Raw genomic sequence first — 22,398 nt, 5'->3', positions numbered from 1 at the left:
TACTGTAACCTATTTTTAAATATAAACTTGTATTTGACTTGTTATTTACAGGAAGCCCTGATAAGAAAACTATTGTCTAAACCGTTCAAAGTTCCGATAGCCAATTATCAAGGCCCACTTGGGAGCCGAGCACTTGGGATACGCAGAGACGGTACACGACGTTCGCTTCATGACCCTGAAGCTCCAGGAGCTCTTGTGCTCTACACTCCACCTCAGCTTAGTGCTCATGACCAACTCAAACTGGACAAGTGAGTGTTTGGCTGAGCCTATTCTGTACAAATACAGGGTTACTCAAAAGGAATGGTGCATAAATAAAGTTCATTTATTTGTAAACAAAGAGATACAAAACTTTTGTTGTATACCACAAATACTAAATAAATATGTGTGCTGTTAGTTACTCTGCAAATATCCAGGCAATATTAAAGAATGTTGCAAACTACACAGTTTATACTTGTTTGGATGAATTGAAACAGCTGATTGTTGCATTCATGGACAGGTTTAAATCTAATCTAATGGTTTGACATAGTCATGTTTGCATGTTGGGGTAAGGAAAACCAATCAGTGTTTTTCAAGCATGAAAACATAATGAAGAGAGTACAGTACGCGCGCTGAAGGTTCGGCCCGAGTCAACCGAGCGGACTATGGCGGGGGACGGGTGGATTGCCCGATATAACAACTGTTCTGCAGACATCCGCCAATGTTTGGCCCGCTGCGGTCTGAATATTTATTGTTCCTGTTCTCCCTCAAAGTCGAGTATTCACTGTTGTTAGAAGTGGACAAGTGGTTTAAGTGCGTTATACTCAATTCATTAGTTTAGTTAGTAGTGAGGTTAGTGAATTTTGGTAGTTGTAGGGCGTAACAAATTATTTAATATTATCCTTGCTACTAAGGTTATATTACAAGTTTTAGTAGTTTTGTTTTGATCCATCATCTCAGTCGGTACAATGGCCCGATACGTTTCCAAAGTGGCTCGAGGAAAAACTACGAAAAGCCAGGCTCGAGAAATTATATGGAGGGTTAGTGAGTTCATGGCAAATGAGTTGAAACTATCTAATGATGAACGAATCCCTATAAATAAATGTTTAGAAAAAACTGCCGGCTTGTGGTGTTTCAAAGACACTGATTAAGGAGATTCGCCGTGAAAAAAAAATTATGGATTCTTCCACTGAAGGGGAGTGTTCGTTCACTACCCCTAAAAAATACAAAAAAAAAGAAAATAGTAGAATTAGACGACTTTGATAAATGTGTTGTTCGAAGAACCATCCATGAATTTTATAAAACTGATAGTTGCCTGCCAACTCTTTAATTATTGTTAAAAAACAAGCTGAATAAAAAAATTAAATATGAAGGGGGTTTAACTAGCCTCCGAAAGATATTAGCATCATTAGGTTTTCGGTGGACAAAAATTGAAAATAATAGGCACATTTTGATTGAAGCTAGTGACATAAGAATGAAACGTATAAACTATTTACGAAGTATAAAACAAGCGCGAGCAGAGAACTCTCCTACTGTTTACATTGATGAAAGGTATATATTATCATCTCATGTGACTGAAAAGGGATGAAGTGACGCCAGTCTTCAAGGTTTTAAAAATAAAATAAGTAAAGGCGAGAGGGCCATAATACTACACGCAGGGGGTGAAATGGGGCTTATTCCTGGAGCTTGCTTAATCTGGAAAGCGGGAACGAGCGAAGGAGATTATCATGATCAGATGAACCATGCGAACTTCATGACATGGACAAGAACTCAGCTCATTCCAAACTTACCAGTTAACTCTCTAATAATTATTGATAATGCCGCCTATCATAACGTCCAAGTTAATAAAGCACCTAATTCAGGTTCCAAAAAAGCAGAAATGATCAAGTGGCTACAAGATCATGGACTGCAGTTTGATGCAATGTCACTTAAACCCGAATTGTACAGTTTAGTAAAACAACATAAGGATGTATTTAAAAGATTTGCATTTGACGATTTGTTAGAAAACCACGGACACAGCGTTCTTCGCCTTCCTCCGTACCATCCAGATCTAAATCCGATTGAGAATATTTGGAGAATAATAAAAAATTATGTAGGTCAAAAAAATGTTATAAATAACATTAAAAAATACCATAAGGTTATGCAAAGAGAAGATAGACTCAATAACAAAAGAAGACTGGGGAAAGGTGTGTAAGAAAGTTGTAAAATTTGAAGATGAATATTATGAAAAGGAACATTTAATTGATGACATAACAGAGAGATTTATTATTAGTTTAAATGACTCATCTGACGGCAGCAACAGTGAACAGGATGCCAGCGAAGAATCGGAAACGGGTGGTGAGAATGGAAATAACTCGCCATTGGCAACTCTATTATAGGTAAGAACAGCTTTGTAAACAAAGTAAAATCTAGGGAAAATACTATTCACCACTCCGATTTTAAAATAACGGACTCTACATTTATGCGTTGTAAATTTAAATTCTTAATTTGTATTGTTAGACGTTTAGTAATTTTACGATTTTTAATCACTAATAGATTTATGGCATTTTATTTCTTATCTGTCAGAAAGTCAATTAATATACAATGTATTGCTAAGGTAGTATTTGAATTTGGAATTGAATGCTACAATGTAATACGGTTTAATCCATATATAACCAATGCCTCTATGTATAGTGTATTCGTAGAAATGCTAAAAAAATCATTTATTTTCATGCCACATAATTAATAATTAAGTTTTTCATAAACAGGATTCTTTATACAACAGTGTTTCGTATTTATTCATCTGTCATAAAATTAGTTTATAAACAATACACCCCAAAACACTTTCTATTCGAATATAATACAATGAAATTCAACATAATTTCATTAAAGTTTAAAACTTTTAGTTTATCATAGATCACCACTATGGCCTAAAGTGTTTTTTTTATTTTTTTATTTTTTTTTTTTTCAGAAATAAACTATTGCAAAATGATTCAATGTTAAACTTTCAAATGGTATTACCGTGTTGCATTTACGTGAATGGGCCATAAACTGTAGAGCAGCGGTGTCGGATACATTCCACTTCAGACTAAGTTACGGCTAACCTAAACTATGTATCTGAAAAAAAGTTAAATCTAAAATTAACTTCAGTTCATTCAGAAAAACTTTCCCGCTGGTGAAAGTTTCCTGACCAAATAATAAAAAACATCCTCACATACAAACTTTTTTGTATCACAATTTTGGCACAGTTAATTTTAAAATATAGTTTATTGAAGAAAAGTAATAAGACATTGAAACTTAATACATCCATTAGCATTGGCATAAACAGGAAAATAGATCTGCGAAGTTTCAGAATTTTATATTGTACATGTGGAAGTTGGTCTAACCATAAGTTGATTGTCGAGCGAGAATTAAACATTGCCGTCCGTGACGGATCATTGGAGAGTCAATGTTTTTATTTGGTTAGTAGGGCAACGACAGGGCCGAACCTTCAGCGCGCGTACTGTACTTCTGTAATATACATACACACACGGCACTACATACACAAAACTTCGAGGACAAACAATGACTAGTTCAAAAATGATTTAATCTATAAAATCCACATCATCATACCAACTGGATCAACTTTTTCAAGGTCGAACAACTGAGGCGACTATTCAACTAAAATTGCACAACCTGTTTATCTATGTTTTTATCTCTATTAAAATAATTGTGTTTGGAAGCTTATGTGCTTGTGTCTATTCTTCAGATAATTTGTAAAGTTACAAGAGGTTTGCTTCAGAGTTGTTAAACATACTGTGTTAATATTCTAACTGTCAAAGGGTTGTAATAGCAATAACTTTATAGAACTGAAACTTCAAAACTATCAATGTACCTTGAATCTGACATTTTAAGATGACAGCCACAATGAAATTCCCTTTTCTCCCAACGATGCTGGAAGGTGTGTTTTAACTAATTTTTATTTATTGTTAACAGTACTGTATGCATATGATAATGTACATACATAAATATATTTTCAAATTAATTCATTTCAAATATATGACACTTTTATAAACTTTATATAACTGTTATAAAGATAAACATTTATATGAAATAAAAACAAATATGTTTAAATCTTATTATAATACTATCACAATGTTCTAATAAATGTTATTCAGATGTACACAAAAATATTGTTGGAGCACCTATCCAGTATATCTGTGGTATGGTTATGTAAAAGATTAATAGTGTGAAATAATAAAGAACATCAAACTTTTTACTTGTTTAGAATGGCAATGGATTTCATTTAAGTTTTTCATATTCAGTTTTTATGTTTCATTTGATATGTAATTTATTACAGAGATAAGATCCTGGTGCATGTAGTTGTAGATCCAGTACTATCCAACATCCTGAGGCCCCATCAGCGAGAGGTAACATTTTATTTTATCCAATTATCTTCTGTAATTTAGCAAATTTAAATGTCAGATACTCACCATATGAATAGTTGTTTGTATTCGTTTCCAAACTGGAGAAATGATCAGTGATTTTTTTTCAATCTCAATTGCAGATATTTTGTATTTATAGAGAGTTTATTAGAAGTCTTGTTCTAAAATTTGAGTTTACTTAAAAAATTATTTTTTCAAAGTATTGTCCAAATTTAATCAAATCGGTAAGTTGGTTATTTTTAAGCTGTATAGTTTTAACTCTTCCTACTCAAGTGACACATGAGCCTTGCTACGTAATTAAGACGCACAAGTTTCGATGTCGGGCCAGTCCCGTTTTAAAAATTACAATGCACTGTGATTGTATTTAAATAAAAATAGTTAAAATTTGATATGCGCTGTTACCTCTAGATTGTTTCAGAACCATTTCAAACACAGTTTTATCATAAATTATTTGTAGGTACTAAAATCTTGTGAAAATAATGAAAATGTTGTCTTGTTGCTCAATAATCATATCACAATCCACATAACTATCTACTTGAGTTGACGTTTGGATTCCTACATAGTTAACTGGTTAGGAAGTTGTACACATTTTTAATTTGTTCTAATTTATTATTATTAATTTTCAATTTAGGTATATTTATTTTATATTAGGCTTAGCATTTTTGAGTGTGCTACGAAATTTTGTAAATGCCAATTATGCTTTGCTTACAAATTTATGTTTGAAAATAATATGTTCTTTAACTTAAAGTTTTTAAAAATAACTATTCTCATAAGTTATGGTGTATGTAGATCTGATACTAAGTAAACAAAGCAGTATTGTATCTCTTATCAATGCAAAACGGACTCACTCTCCCCTCAATAGTCTTCTCAGCTCTAAAAAATTACTTTTGGAATCTGGTGCATTGCTCTATGATTCCAACTGAAAAGACTACAGGATCAATGCACTTACTTTATTTGGATGAGCTTTAGCAAAGCAAATTACTTATGGAGCTGGAAAAATTTCATGTGTGTCTGTCTAGATATGTGTCGAGTTACAAGGGGTGAAGTTCATGTACGAGTATGTGGCAGGACAATATGTCGAAAATGAACTGATCAACAGACGATATTTTACATGAAGCATCATTTATATATTAGCAACACTGAGTTTGATGATTGTGCAAGTCACTCCATGGGATTTGGCTGAGCATTAGTGAATATTATTACACTGGTCTTATGAGTAACCATGATGGCAACGATAAAAAGCAGAATAAATCAATTTGTAAACAAACCGAATCTAATCATTTGAGATTTAAAGGTGTGGTTTTGATTCCTAGAGTAAAAAGAAAGAGAGTGGAAAGTCAATATTAAAACAAGTTTTGATTTTAGCGCACTCTTGCATTGTAGTGTCCTCCTTAGCACACCAGAACTTTTATTATTTGAAGACTGCTATGAAACCCAATTTAATTAACAAAAATGGGAATGGGAGTGTGACAAGATATCTCAATAAAACTTTCACCTATTGACTATTTATTTCTACAAACAAAATCATGTTTTCTATGATGGTGCATGTCCAGCCATAGAATTTGGCTGAGTGTCATTGAAGACTATAACTCAGTAGAGTGACACCGTTTCTCTTTTTCCTGCCGAAGGGGACATTTATAATATAATTATAATATATAAAATTATATAAATATTTATTTACAATTGTTTGTCTTTCTGTCTGCCCGTAGGACATTTTGAGAATGAAATGAGGTATGGATTTGATAGTTTGCATGCAACCTCAGCAAAGCCTATTATGTAACAAATGTGTAACGTAATCATACCTTGTCTTAAATTCTAGCATGGAGCAAATGGCTAGTTGAGTCGGTGTTATTGCCTGACCCCTCTGTTTTTATTCTTTCAGGTACTGAAAATGTGCTGTGCCACTTTATCAAAGAAAACCAACTTCAAGTAACTTATGTGCACATATTCAGAGTTTTGTTAATTACATTCAATTTTATGGCAGTATTTAAATTATATTTAAAACACACAAAATAGTTTAATTCCTCATTATCCATGTACAGTAAAAGTTAGAAATTGCTATTGTCATTGCTACTTGCATTACACCACTACATTGTAAAATGTTTGAAGTTCCTGGAATGTATATACACACAAGATAGGAGTATGCCACGCAACGTGTCACATAACAGGCTTCACTGAGGTTGTTTGCAAAATTTCTAATCTCTAACCCAATTAATTTTCTAGATGTCCTCAGACAAATCCCATGGAGTGACATGCACAATCACCGAACTCTGTGTTATACAAATGCAGCTTCATGCAAAATTTCAATGATGTAAGTCATTTTGTTTTTGAGATATCATGCGGAGAGACAGACAGACAAAAATGAAATGTTTTCAGCCTCTGTATGATAAGATTTGCTTAATCTCAGCCAATTAAAAATGTATTTTAAAATACTGTGTTAGACACTCAATGTTACGTAAAGATTACAAGTAAAGGCATATGCTGAATGTTTACCTGAAACATACAGAAGATTACATTTTAAAAGTTTCTTTATAAATATAACATTTTTAACCAGTACACAGTATAAATAAAAAACTTAATCTCAGGCTGTTACCTGTCACAAATTCAATTTCAAGGTAAAAAAATATTGGCATAAACTATATTTGACTTGTTTGTGAAATGGTACAACATGGTGTATTTTTCAATGGTGAACATTGCATTGAAGGTTCTCAAGCCTATTGTTGTGGTGGAGCGAGTTAGACAAAGTGAAATGTTGTGATGGGTCTGGGCAAGACCCTGCAGTGTATCTAATTGCTCTGAAGATTCCCAAGCCTGTTATTGTGATGTGTCGAGTTGCAGGGGGTGAAGTTCATGTACGAGTGTGTGACAGGACAAAGGATCGAGGGCACGTATGGCTGTATCATGGCAGACGAGATGGGTCTGGGCAAGACCCTGCAGTGTATCTAATTGCTCTGAAGATTCCCAAGCCTGTTATTGTGATGTGTCGAGTTGCAGGGGGTGAAGTTCATGTACGAGTGTGTGACAGGACAAAGGATCGAGGGCACGTATGGCTGTATCATGGCAGACGAGATGGGTTTGGGCAAGACCCTGCAGTGTATTACATTACTCTGGACTCTACTACGTCAGGGGCCTGAAGCTAAGCCTACAGTAGACAAAGTGGTCATTGTTGCTCCAAGCTCTCTCGTTAAAGTAGGTAATTAACATTATCAAATGTGCGTGGGACATAAATCTTAAATATCAATAATTTAAAACAAAAAATAAATCTTTTTTAGGAGTAGTTGTATTTTTAAACATGCAAAATTTCTAAATAATCTGTAGGATTAGTCTTTTATTAGTAAAAAGTTATGTTTCTCAGTATATTGGTATGTTTAGTAATCATAATAGAAACCTATTTTTTACAATACCAATGTGAATTCTAGTATATACATTGCTGTAGTTCCTTATTTGTAAATCTACGCTGGATTTATCTAATTTTATTTGGAGTTTGACACTGAAAAGTAGTGATTGTGTTAAAGTATGGCTATTTTAATTTCATAAAAAATTGGTTGAACTGCTTATTAACTGCTTAATGTTCCATTTTGGTTTTTTTTTTTTAACGCCAGCGCTTTGTGCACGTTTTGAAAGAAATTAATCCAAATTTTCTTGAATTAAGTGTAGAGTGAGAGAAGACCTATCTAATCATGTTAGTAAGTCGAATAATTGTTATAATAGTCATTAATTTAATAAGCAAATGACTGAGAAAACGTGGGAAATAAGTTCCTAACCGAATAGAATTGACTGATCAATAACTTCAAGCTTGTTGTCAATTTCTCAAATAGTTTGTTTGTTTCTGTGCAGAACTGGTGTAATGAGATCACAAAGTGGTTAGGTGGACGAGTGAATGCGCTGCCTATAGATGGTGGCTCCAAGGACCACATTGATAGACAACTACAAGGCTTCATGCAGACATACCGGGGCCGTACAACACAGCCAATATTGGTGATATCGTATGAAACGTTTCGTAGTCATGCAGCTGTACTACACAAGGGCGAGGTGGGGTTGGTGCTTTGTGACGAGGTTAGTATGGTCTTTATGTCAAGTGGAAGATTTAATTGTTATCAATGATCTTTGTACTGTTTATTCAATAAAAAAACTAACTTTATCTTTTCTCATGGTTGTCAGATCAACAAATTAAAGGCTGACTACATGTATACACAATTTTAGTCCAAGTTTTCAAGTGTTATAAAATAGAATATTCTGACTCTTGAATAAAGTGAAATATACTAGAGTGTGAGTTCTTTTGTTGTATTATTTCTGAATTCTGGTTCTTAGAATGTCTTTTACTCTCTAATATGAAAACCGAATAATTATACAAACAAAGTAACATACAGTTCAATATTTCACCCGTTAATGAAATGATTCAAATATAATATTGTACTTAACACAACTCTCATTTTGTAATAGCCATAACTCAAGTGTATTACACAGGATGTCCTAAATAGTACACATATATAAAACTAAATATTTTAAACAAAATTACTGATTCACTATTAATCTATCAGTCACATTGTGCAGATCCACATTATCGTGACATCTCTGCAAGTGAAGCCACATTTCCAAGTAATATCCTACATAGTGATTATACGTCCTAGATTTTCCGGGACAGTCCCGGCGTCTTAGAATGTCCCGGATTTCAGAATACATTAAATGAAAGCCTACGCCAACATATACTGAGGTCCGATAATAATGCCAATACGCATTACGCATGTACCACGCCAATTCATGCATATTCTGACAGGAGAGCAGAAACCATTTTAATTTGACCGATGCGATTGCTAGAAAAATTCAGCAGAAATCGTATCTGTCAAACTATCTTACCTCACATCACGTCGTGGGTATTGCATAATGGACTATTGGACTAGTGGTTGTGTCATACATAGCATTTTTACCTTGTTGACTTCTAGTTGTTGCTTAAAACGAGTGACAGTGAGAAGACACAATGCAATGTGTGTTCAATGGAAGTTTTCAGAAAGGGAATCCTTCATTTGCTAAACGTAATAATCCACATTCAGTATTATTGTGTACACAATATAACAGTGAAATCAGTATTGCCTGTGGAGGTAAGTCTGATATAAAAGATCACCAGAAATCTAAAAATATTTAAATGCTATTTCTGCTATTGCGGTGAACACAATTGACAAATGTTTTATTAATGGTGATTTTCAGAAAAATGAATTTGTTGCTTAGAAAGCGGTATTAGCCTATCACATGGTTAAACATAACAATAGTTATAGTTTTCTTGATTGTACATCAAAGCTCATGTTATGCTTGTTTGAGCCAAAATTTTCATTTGCGAGGACAAAATATTTGGCTATGGTGAAAATATTTAGCTCATGAAGCTCAGAGACAAATGATTAAAGAGTTGGCTGAAACATCTTGTCTTTCAGTAATGGTTGATTCACACTCATCATAGATCACTTCTGGCTGGTTTATACCTTCCGGTTGAACCTACCACTGGGTGCTGCAAAAACCAATGTATCACTTAAATCTGGGCAACCCTATGGATGTCCAGGAGCGGCACATCACTAACCTCAAATGTCGAGATTCTGGGGTTTAAGGGCAATTCGATAGGTGTAGTCTACTGCGGGAGTAAAATTGTAGTAAAATATTTCCATGTAATCTTAAACTCTTAGAGTTAGAAACTTTTTCTGGAGGGACCGTTAGTGAGTAATTAACTGACTGTATTTTTGACTCTAAACAAACATGAACTTATGGAGAAAGTAGTTGGTTTGTCAGCAGATAATATCAATACCAATTTTGGTGGTTCTAAGAGAAAAGGAACTAAAAATCTATTCAAAAAAACTATGTATAAGCTTCAATAAAACCTTGATAGCTATGGGCTGCGTAGCTCAGGTTATGGTCTGTATCAACAACTCATCTGATACTTTGCCATTTGATACAGAGTTCATTATTGCAAAACTTGGACAAGTTTGAGACAGCAACCCAAATGGAAAGAATTAGAAAAAAGCTCACCATCGTTTGAACAGATTTTGTATGCCAACACTTCACCTGATGAAATGTTCAACGAAATGTAGATATTAAAATCGTATCTTAAAATAAACCATCTACTGAGCAAAGATGGCTGACTCTTCGATTTGATAAAGCAAGAGATAAAAATTTCAAACCTCAAAAAAATGTGTGTTTTATATCTTCCAGGCATGAATGCATACGTTGAAAAAGCATTTTCCTTAATTAACAACTTTTGGCTTTCAGAAAAAACTTCTATGTCCAATGTCTGTGTCAAAGCTTTATGAATTATTCAAATAAACATGTGGGAACTGTGCATTGAAATGTTTGAGAAAATAAAGAAAACACACTGCTAAACAAATTGTCTTCTTCCAAAAAGTACTAATAAAAGGTTTCTTTAAAATGTGTACTTATTATTAAAAAATATATGTCAATTGATTTTTATTAGTATTTATTGACTACTTGAATGCCTATTATATTTTGGGTATGGTATTTAAACCGTCTGGAGACCAGCGGCAATGACATGTGTCTGTATACAGGCTAGTCATCTGAACTTACACTTCTATCTCCTCCCCAGTTGGTTAATTTCATTGTCCAATTTAACATTATGTGACCATGTCCTGGATTTCATGTCAGAAAATATGGTGACCATATACATAGAAATACAAATTACAAAACGTAAATTATGTTATTGTTTATATTTAAAACTCTCTAAAAGTAAAAAAAGTTCATAAATAATACTTTTAAGTAGAAGTACCTACTCATCTAAACCCAAATTCACATTTTTAGGATCTGTTTATCTGGCTTGGATAATGTATTAAATTACTGTTTACAAATTCTATAATTTAAAAAATTTCCATTGAACATTATTTTATTCCTCAATTTCATACTTTTAAAGACTTATATAGGCTGTAACGTTACAAATAAAGACTTCAAACATTTCATGGTTTCTCTTTTCAGAGAAATTGAAATGGGAAGTCCCCATTTAAATTTGCATTTATAAATCCTTCCAAAGCCCTATGTTCGTGGTTAGAGTCAAATAATTAATTCATCAAAGATAATTCCAAATGGCAGATTTGTGCCAATTTAAAAAATCTTTGAATAATGTGACCCATCAAGTTTACATTTCATATTCTTAAATATATGTTATCGAGTTAAATGCATAAATATTAAGATGTCTTCTAGTAGGTAGGACTGGTCCCCTTTCATCTGCCAAGACAAGGGTTTTGCTACAATGATGACCACAATAGTTTATTATCATAAGGGAATTTAGTAATTAGGTTAAACTTGAAACATTAAAACATATTATAAAAAGCCCCAAAACATGTGTTGATCTGTTTTATGTTGATAATAAATAACTGTTGATCGACACTAAACTCAAGCAGAATGAAGACAATTCTCTAGTTGTGGATGATGACTGATAGATCATGCAAATATCTCACCAGCATGAGAATACAATTGCTTTGGCTGTATTTAATATATTATTTACTAGTTATGAGTTTGCAATAAGATTATTTTATTTTGAAATGTCTGTTTCTAAAGTAAGAATATTAATTTCTGATTTTACAAAAATTAATGATTTGGTTTTTAAAGGAATTAACCCAGATACGTATTTATAAAACCATTATTTAATCTCCAAACACCCAGGGTCATAGACTCAAGAATTGCGAGAGCCAGACGTATGTTGCGTTGATGGGACTCAACTGTAAGCGGAGAGTTCTGCTCTCTGGTACTCCTATACAGAACGATCTCCTTGAGTACTTCAGCTTAGTGCACTTTGTAAACCAGGGAATCCTCGGCACGGCTCAGGTAATCTTGTTACTCATGTAAATTTTATAAAATAATTTAGTTTTTTTTTTTTTGCTTTTGTAAAATTATTCCTTGAAAAGTTGAAAATGTTCTAAACAAACAGTACTTAATTGTAGCTTTATTTCTTGAACTTATCTGACAGTAAGAAATTAATCTCTCTAAATTTTAACGTAAAACTGCAGTACCTATTCAAAGATAAAATACTGATATACCAAACATACAGTGATAGGGCAGGTTGCAGTATAATAGATCTGCTTATCAAAAGCTGATAAGAATAAGCCTATTTAGGATAATCGAAACTTCAGATATGGTAAACTGCTATTATAAACCTGCTTCTGGTTGGTATTGTATCTAAAAACTGACTAGAGGTATCACACACCCACACACACACACACACACACGTACGTGTCTACAGCAAGGATCGACGTTCGCTAATAAGCATTAGAATGTAATGAGTTCTTGATGAAACAATATCTCCACAGAAAGATCGCTACGCCTGACAACACAATATGGCTTCTACCAACAGTTGCATATGACTTTGTACTCAGCGGTATGATTTGATAATTCTGTAGTAATATAAAAAACAACCCATAAACAGGTTAAGTTGAGAAACTTTGTGTTTAACAATGAATTTATATCACTTACAACATAGATTACAACAAAAATTGTATACTCTGGAGAATCTAGAACATTAGATTATCACATTCCTAATAATTGTGTCTCTAGTGTACAACAATACAATAGGTAAAGTGGAGCCAAAATAATCTGAACTTTTTTCCCAGTCTCTTGATATGTAAATAGTATATAATGTTAACTCTGAAAGCGCAGCATACAGATATGTCCACATCATCGTAATTGTGGTAAATGTGGCATACAGGAATATCCGTGTTGTATTGTAGTTTATTTTGTCCATTATATTCCATGAAAAAATCCATTATTATTTCCATGAAATATACTAACATGGAAGAATTCCTCTTTTTGCTGTAGCGTTTCTGTGTGGAGTGGGAGGGGAGCGATCGAGTTAGTGGTGGGGGATGGCAAAATGGTATTTTGCCTAGGGCACAAGAATAGCTTGCCTCACCCCTGTCTGCACTCCATAATGAAGTTCAAAATATTCTCTGTAATCAATTCTAACAACTACTATGAAATCCGCGCTGTATGGTTTCTTTGGGGAAAAATGCTACTTGTAAAGGTTCATTGTAGATTGTGGCAATGGTTTAGGAAAGGACACTCTGACTTTCATGATGAAGAGTGACGTATTTGGCCATCTTTCTATTTTGATCAGTGGACCATTAGGATAGAGATTACTACAGTCGTGACTATAAAGTTATTTTCTTCTATCACCTTTCTGATATTTAAAACCAAATTTAAAGTAATGAAAGCAAAGTATTAAATTTTGCTGCAAAATCAATAAAAGTTATATGGGTTGAAATGTTGTACATGAGTTTTATATGAGACATTTTGTATTTATAAAAAGATATTTAGATATTTAATTAGTTCATTAAGAGGTGAAATAGAGTTGTATTAGAATAACAGTTCTATTTCATGATGTTTAAAAATATCTGTCTCACATATCAAGATATATTAGTGTATCAGTATTAAGAGACTGTTGTGTATTGGGCAGGAATTCAGGAAACAGTATGAGACGCCTATTCTGCGAGGTCAAGACTCGATGGCAAGTGATGCGGACCGAGCTCGGGCTGTGGAGCGGCTGCAGCAGTTAATAGGACTGGTGAACCGGTGCCTGATACGGCGCACATCGGCACTGTTGTCTCAGTACCTGCCACTCAAAACTGAGCAGGTAGTCTGCATCAAGCTGTCCTCACTGCAGGCCGACCTCTACAGAAATCTCATCAATTCTGAGTCATTTAAGCGTACCCTCAAAGGTTAGGATAACTGTTAGAATAAATTAAATTTGGAGACAAAATAATTGACTATTTGCTACTCTGATTATTAATAAAACTCCCACTGACATTAGACGTCTCTGTTTTAAATGTTTTGTTTTCTTTAGATCATGTAAATCAAACACTTCTTAGTCTCTTTAATGCCCAGTGAGATGTATGAGATGATAACTCTCATTGGAACAAAACCTCAATTGTAATAGGGTCATTGCATCTATGTCAGTTTATTATTAATTCGTTGGGTTAATTGTTTGAATGTAGGCGAGTTTGGATAGTTGGTAAAAGATAAATTTCAGATAATGGTAAAACTGTGGTATCTGTTGATATGCCTCACTTATTAGTATTCTTTAGAGGTGAATTGTTTTTCAAAGTGTAAGATATTAAGGTCTAGCTAGCTTTGGTAATTTTATTATTTAAAACTCCTTGAAACAAATTAAATTTCTGAGATTAAAATCCACTTGGATACTCAGTCCTATCCCAGCATGATCCCTCAGTAAAATATTTTATTAGAACATAATTTATGTCCCCTGTAACAAAATAAAAGACGTGTTGCGACTAGGTGTGTATCAAAACAGGAACGCAAAACTCCCTAGCAGCGACCTACCCAATCAAAGCTCTTAACACATTCACTGCGGATGACAAAATTACTGGCGACAGAAAATGCAGGAATTTTTTTTTCACTTACCCAAAACGGAGTCAGGATAGCCAAAAGGGTTGTCCAAGGTATCCCGGAAGCTTTGTTGGTCAGAACGGGTGACGTCATGTCCGTGCCAAATCTGCTCATCACCCACACTGGGTGCCGGTCCCCGTGTTGTATGTGCTCGCAGCGCACTAGGTTTTGGCACAAACACTCACGAATTACATGTGTATAGTACATGAATGACACGTAGATAGTACATCAATTACACGGATATATTACATATTAGTTTGAAAAATATACAAAATCAAAAACAGTTAACACTCCCCCCTACCTGAGTAAAAATAAGACAAAAACTATACATCCCCACCCACCGCCAAAGACTAAAAACTACTTATTTGTCCTCGTGATACTTATCAAAGCAACTGAGTTCACACAGACACTTTGAGACGCGGGAGTAGTGGTGGGGCCACAAAATAGTTCCAGGGCATACAGGTTGGTTTGTCTAAATGATATTCTCTAAAAACACGGTGTCAAGAAGGAGATTGAACCAGTTAATTGGTTTATTGTCACCTGGAATGGGAACGAGCAAGCCAGGTTGACCAGTGAACGGCAGGTCACGTAAACCAGCCATGTCGCTGGCCGTGCCGGCCCACTGGGGGTGGGGGGCGCCGCCTTCACCGTCCATAAAACTGTTTGAACTCGATTCATTGTCTTCATCAGATGAAAAATTATCGTCAATAACATTATCGTCTTCCTCCATTATGAGTACATACACTTACACAGTCAACAGACACTATAATCCACTCACACAATATCGCAAAGCATACACATCAAATGAAAATGGCAAACCGGCGACGAATCACACCAACTGACTCACCGAAACAGGCACACCTCGCTATAAGTGTTACAGCCTTTCCGGGCAACTGCTCAGCTCACACTGAGGCAATATGAAAGCAGCTGCCATATGCCGAGCTCGTCCGTCCACCGCCCGGCGCTACTTTCGCATGACGAGCATGCTCGTCACCCGCAGTGAATGTGTTAATATCCTCACTACCACAGCAAGCTTTTATATCTGAACCTTTGCTATACATTGTATTGTTAAGTGTTACCACATCTAATACTACCTCAGCTGGACTGTTGTTACAAAGAAGGAATTAGGAAAGGATTTACTTCACTATACATGCATATTATATTACTAGTGGTACACCATAAAACCACCACACCAATATTAATATTTTTATTGGCAATAAATTAAAAAAAAGATAATGATGGAAAGTGTAAAGAAAATTATATAGACAGTACATTATTTAGTACTTTCATTATTTATTCCTTTACTCAGTGAGTTTTCATAATCATTGCTTCCCTGAATACTCCTCTGAATAACCAAGATTTGTCCTGTAAAGATAAAAATTTTTGAAATTTGAGATATTCAAAGTTCAAATTAAATGTAGATAAATAAACACACATTTCCAATAACACTATCTTTATTTTTTGGATTAGACTTTATGAATTATTTCAGAAACCATATAATAAAAGTATTATTCAAAATCCGTACTTACTAAAGCTAAATTTTGTAAACCATTTTCCAGCTTCACCAAGAACTTTCATTTGACATATTCCAAATGATTGTGCTGTACAAGAAGACAATTTTACAGATTAATAGTGAATTTTAAGAGAGAGAAAGAGGTAGCATAATTGAATATTAATTTAGAACAAAGCATCAAAGGAACAGCAATAAATACATTAGAACTTATTTTTTTCTAGTATGTTAACCCTTAGCGAGCCACAAATAAATAACCAAAACTACTCCTAAGAGCCATACACCTTAAAAATTAAAAAATTCCCACGTACCAAAACCAATTTTTTTTTTAAATTCTTATAACATAAGAGGTAAAAAAATGACAAAATATTTCTTTTCACTCTTTATTGTTAATTTACAGCGAAAAAATGGTAAAATCATAATTTCACTGAAAAAAATATAATTTTGACATTCTATGTGTTCATATATAAAATTAACAATAGTTGAACACAATTATTCTTATATTTTACAAAAAACAAGCATATAGTAATTTGTATTTAGAGAAAATATAAAGAATATAGTAATAATTTAATATATACAAATTAAATAAAAGCAATGAACTAAAAAAAAAACTTGACAATAAAGCCCTACATCACGATAATAATACATAAACTACACTGCACATTGATCAAAAATATTGATTAACATCAAAATTGAAAAGATAAATACGCGGATCGAAAATGGAAGGGCGAATAAACATCTAACCTCACGGAAGACTACAGGCCAAATTTAAAACAAACCATTTTTGGGGTTCCTCAAGGTTCCATATTGGGACCTCTGCTATTTCTCTGCTACCTAAAAGGTCTTCCTGAATTGGAAAAATTATGTTTATATGCTGATGATGCCACTCTGCGAATAAGCGCACCATCTAAGTATGACATTGAAATGGATGCGTTTCTTAGTCTATCCAATTTAAATCAATTTTTCCAAGAAAATAATTTAATTCTAAATCCAACCAAAACAAACTATATTGAATTTAATACTAACCGGTGTAGAAACAAAATTAATCCTAGTATACAAATGGATCAAATTTCTATAGCAAAAGTCGAGGAGGTAAAATTTCTGGGATTAACATTGGATAGCTCATTGTCATGGAATAAACACATAGACAATGTACTTTCAAAAATGGGTTCTGGTCTTTATGCTCTTCGAAGAATATCAAAATTATGTACAAACAATACTTTGAAGTTAGTATACTTTTCCCATATTCATTCACATATTGTTTTTGGTATTGCCCTATATGGATCAACTTCAATTAGAAATTTAAATTCAATCCTAACTGTACAAAAAAAAGGCAATTCGTATTATGCTCGGCTTACAATGGAATGAATCCGTAAAAAACCACTTTGCTCAATTAGAAATCATGACTGTCTATAGTGCATACATATATCACACTATATTGTCAGTGAAAAATCGAATAAATTATATTGAAAAATGTGGTAAAAACCACTCATATAATACAAGAAATAGAAATAATATGGCAGTCATCCGACATAATTTGGAATTTTTTTGTAAAAAAACCAAAATACATGGGAGCTAAATTCTTCAACTTGTTGCCAAACTACATAAAATTACTGGAAAATAATAATTTATTCAATGTTAAACTAAAAAAATATTTAACTAACCTTCCCCTGTATTCGTTTTCTGAATTTTTTGAAATCCATGGTGAAAAACATGGATAAAAACAGTTTTATTACATTTTTTTTTCTTTAACTTTAATTTTTAAATTTTCATTTGTAATTTTAATAATTTTAGTATGAAACTATTGTATTATATAATGAATTACTAATGACCTGTTACTATTGTTAACAATGATGTTAATGTTAATAATATTATTATTATAGTATTATATTGGATTGACACCATTCTTATGTACACCATGTGTATTAATATGAATAAAGATGTTTCTGATTCTGATTCTGATTCTGATTCAGGCGGACTGAGCGCGCGTCAGTAGACGTCGTTGGCTCTGCGGGAGACTATGAACGTCCGGCCGCCCGCTATTTTGTCGATCGAACAAGAGCCGTGACCTTCAAAATAGACACGAACGGTTGTCTCTTGTTTAGATAAACCTTGTTTAACAGTTTTTACTAAGTTTGTTACCCAGAAATGCTTTTAAATAATATTAAAATAAAAAATTGATTTTGCGTCAGTGGACGTCGTTGGCTTTTAGCGCTAGTTTAGGCATGACGTCTAGTAACGTCATTGGCTCGGTAAGGGTTAACATGAAACCTTTAGATACAGGAGATTTTTTGACCTGATGATGGTTTCCAGGAACAAGCAGTGAAGGAAAAGTTTCACTGTCAGCTCTGTCATCTATAACCTCTTTGAAGAAACTGTGTAACCACCCGGATCTGGTCATGGACAAGATCAAGTCACAGACTGATGGCTTCGAGTCTGCTCGCTCCCTCTTGCCACAAGGCTATGAACAAGCCCACTCCAGGTACCAGCAGATCAGTACATTCTAGGTTGTTGGTTAAGAAATAAGTGACAGACAGTGTAACTGATGTTTCTTCTGGAACACAATTTGTAGTACATTTTACAATAATTGTCTGGTCATAACATAGCTGTGGTGGGAAGGGTTAATTCAATGCAAATGTAAATTTTAGCTCCAATTCACCTTAATGTAGCGTCTGGAATCTGACGCTGTCACAGACTTGACTCCTGGAAACTAGAGTCATGTTTGTCTGAAAAAATCCAGTAAGAGTCGTGACGAAGAAGCTCGAAGTGAACTCTCTACATCGGTTTGACACCTAGACTGCAAAATATAGTGTAACCTAGGTGAAGAGGCATTCTCATTGTCTCATCTGGTACACAATTGAGTGCACTCTAATGTCTTAGAGACAATGTCTAAACATGTTGAGGCAAAGGCAAATGAGGAAAGTGAAACTAAACTCAATATTCAAAGTGTCTGTTGTTAAACAAATTTTCAAAGTCTAGTAATACTTATTTGGATTTACACTATCTTTTACTTTAATGTTGGATGCTACTTGGATAAAGAAGAGATTTTGGGGGTAAAGTCCTCTAAATATTAAGATAACATTGAAGACGTTGGAGCAATTGGAAAATATTTTAAAATAGTGGTAAATATTATTAAAACACCTGACAATGCCTCATCCAAAAATAAATTATATTGGAAAAGTGTTGTTTTAATAACATTTACTACTATTATAACATGTTAAAGTCAAAACAAACAATTATAAGATAAAACAGACACAGGTATAAACAAATAAGAAGCTTTTTCTGCTAAGAAATCATTAAGGGACCTAAGGCCATCTAACAGAATCAACTGGAAATTGTAAACACTGGTAGCTCCTCCACAATAGTGCTCCAGACCACAACGCCTTCATTGCGACTGCCTACTTGGTCCGGATAAGGTTTGCAACCTTGACGCTGCCACCTTAAAACAACAATGTGAGCCCAGCAGATTTTCCTACTCCCAAAGTTCAAGGTAGACAATTTCAAAGATGTCCCCACCACTTAACATGCTGTCACAGAGTCACAGATAGAGATTATGACAGTTGACATTTAGGGAGCCTTTGAAACATGGGAATCATGTTGGAAGCAGTGTTTGAAAACCCAAAGAAGCTATTTTGAAAACAACTTTTACCGATCAGATCAATTGAGTATACCAGTTTGCTGTGATAGTTCTCTGTCCTCCCAACTTCATAGTTTTACTTAAATTACTAATTAAACTCAATTTTATTAGTTTGTTGGTGGAATTCATTCAAAAGTTTTCATATGCAGCCCAAATGATGATAGTAACCATAAAAATTACCTAAGTATAAAGAAAATAATGTTCAGATCAAACATAACATTTTTCTTGCAAGTATAAAAAATTCAGTCACTTAGAAAACAAAGGGACCTACTGTTATATGAGAGCTGAATTAAGGAGAAATTAGTACAATAGTTTTGGTTAAAAACTTACTAGCCCAAATCTCAAATGCACAACAAAATCCCAAATATTGTATTATATTGTCCCAATAAATTTAAGATTATTGGTTCTGAAAAGATCACGGTTGGAATTAACCAGTTATTTAATTTTTGATGTACCTGTTGTTATGAGATACTCCTGAAAGGCGATATCAAAATGACGGGTTCAGAGCAAAGTATTTTATTCATAGGCGTTCAGTGAGAAGACTTTTATATCATTAAAAGTAATTAAGTCCTAGCAAATACTCTAATCTTGTGGGTTGTAAGGATATCAGATTATTGAAGCTTAGATTGTAATTGGTTTTTCTATGTAATAAAACTATAATATTTTTATTAAAATGTAAAAATATTGATGACCAACTGAGCCCACTGTATTCTTATTCCTTTTTCCTCTCTCTAATATATCTGGACTCCTTGGCCCAGGCAAACCCTAATGGTGGAGCTGTCCACCAAGCTGATGGTCCTGGACTGTATGTTAGCTGTGGTCAAGACTACCACTACAGACAAGGTGGTGCTCGTGTCTAACTACACGCAGACGCTGGACCTGTTTGAGCGACTTTGTCGTCTCCGCAATTACCAGTATGTGCGACTTGACGGTTCCATGACCATCAAGAAGAGAGCAAAGGTATAGTAACTTGGCAAAGGCTTACATTGTTTAAGCTTTACCAGAAGCCTTTTTTTAATATATCTCAAGGTATATAGTATAGGTCTATTTCCTTGATATTTACAGAGACACATTTGTTATTTCTCTTTGTTATATTTATTTTTAATTTTAAAGTATACTTTCGTAAAAATCTGAATTTCTGCCTTCTAATTGTCTTTGAAATTCTTAAATCCATCTGTTATTTTGTTTCAGGATTTTTTATGACTAGACAAGTTATTGAATATACAAATCCATAATTCGTTTAACATTTCTGATCAGTAACAATAACAACTTCCTCCATGTTCATATTAAAAGTCTTATTGAAGTCATTTGATATAGTCTTCTTTAAGTTCTCTAGTTTGTAATTTGATATTTCTTAGTAAAAATCGTAAATAAATACAAAAATTGTTAGAAAATTATGTTTTAAAATCATTGTAAGATAACAAAGTAAATAAGTTAAAAATTATAAGGTTCCTGCCGAGAAGGTACTGTGTGCTATCATATGTGTTCTACTCATTTAGTATTAATATATTGGTTTAGTATTTATTCAGTATTTAGTTAGTTTATCTTCACTAAACTATGTTTCTTTGATATGAAATAATATGTGCTCAAATATCCCAGCAAAAAAAAACCATAAACAAAATAAAACCTAATTTACAAAAACAAGAATTAGATGAAGAACACATAAAGCATGTTGAAGAAACCCTAGGAATTATTTAGAATTTAAATGATTTCCAATTTGGAAAACAAATTCTATAAACAAACCAATGGACTAGCAATGGGATCACCCTTATCAAGTGTAATCTCAGAAATATTTCTCCAAACAATAAACCAAAATATAATGAACATAATCAAGAAGCACAATACAATGGGAGAATGATTCGTTATGTAGATAATTGACTCTATATTTCATAAAATGCCAGTAAAAAGTGCAATCAAGTCTTAGATAAATATAAATCTAACCAAGAAGAAAATTACATGCTCAACAGAAGACAAAATCAAATAGCCTAAATTTCTATAACCTAACAGACACATGTAGATTACATCTAAATTGACTTACAAATTATTTCAGGAACCAACGCAAACAGGTAGCACAATTCCAGACAATTCATGCCTAAAAAAATAGCAGCTTATAACTCTCATATATAAAATGCTACGATAATCCCTTACAAAAGAAGAAATTTGCAGAGAACGACATGCCCTTATCCAAATAGCAACAGGAAATGGACAAAAAACAAAAACCATGTACAAAATAAATTTATAACAACCAAATAAACTGATCAAAACAACTCCGAAAGTAAACATATACGGGCAAAATTTTGTTATATTGGAAATCAGACAAAACAATTAACAGACCTTTTAACAATTAAAATATAAAAATAGCGTACAAAGCAAAAGATTTTTTTTTTTAATTAACAAAATTTTGCCACTTGAAGACAAAGACTGACACGGAGTGAGTAAAACTGAATACAATGACTCCAATAAAGTGTATACAGGACAAACAAAGA

At 33.5% G+C, this 22,398-nt stretch overlaps 1 protein-coding gene and 1 long non-coding RNA gene across 2 annotated transcripts in view; one reads left to right on the top strand and one right to left on the bottom strand.

The window, feature by feature from the left end:
- The window catches only part of LOC124363706 (DNA repair and recombination protein RAD54-like), a 38,890-nt gene that overhangs the window by 4,560 nt on the left and 11,932 nt on the right, over positions 1-22,398 (top strand). The window contains exons 3-10 of the mRNA XM_046818972.1: positions 52-248; positions 4,295-4,364; positions 7,374-7,568; positions 8,217-8,435; positions 12,033-12,194; positions 13,819-14,080; positions 18,589-18,757; positions 20,671-20,872. Of these exons, the coding sequence (XP_046674928.1) occupies positions 52-248; positions 4,295-4,364; positions 7,374-7,568; positions 8,217-8,435; positions 12,033-12,194; positions 13,819-14,080; positions 18,589-18,757; positions 20,671-20,872 (1,476 nt within the window). The remainder of the gene's footprint in view (positions 1-51; positions 249-4,294; positions 4,365-7,373; positions 7,569-8,216; positions 8,436-12,032; positions 12,195-13,818; positions 14,081-18,588; positions 18,758-20,670; positions 20,873-22,398) is intronic.
- LOC124363716 lies at positions 15,958-18,704 on the bottom strand. Its single transcript, XR_006922552.1, has 2 exons — positions 18,572-18,704; positions 15,958-16,130 (listed from the first exon to the last, which is right to left on the bottom strand). It is a non-coding gene; the product is annotated as an uncharacterized LOC124363716 (long non-coding RNA).

The sequence above is a fragment of the Homalodisca vitripennis genome, chromosome 1 (genome assembly GCF_021130785.1).
Source record: "Homalodisca vitripennis isolate AUS2020 chromosome 1, UT_GWSS_2.1, whole genome shotgun sequence".
Taxonomy (NCBI): domain Eukaryota; kingdom Metazoa; phylum Arthropoda; class Insecta; order Hemiptera; family Cicadellidae; genus Homalodisca; species Homalodisca vitripennis.
Note: the sequence above shows the minus strand (reverse complement) of the source record. Positions and strands in the feature narration are given on the sequence as shown.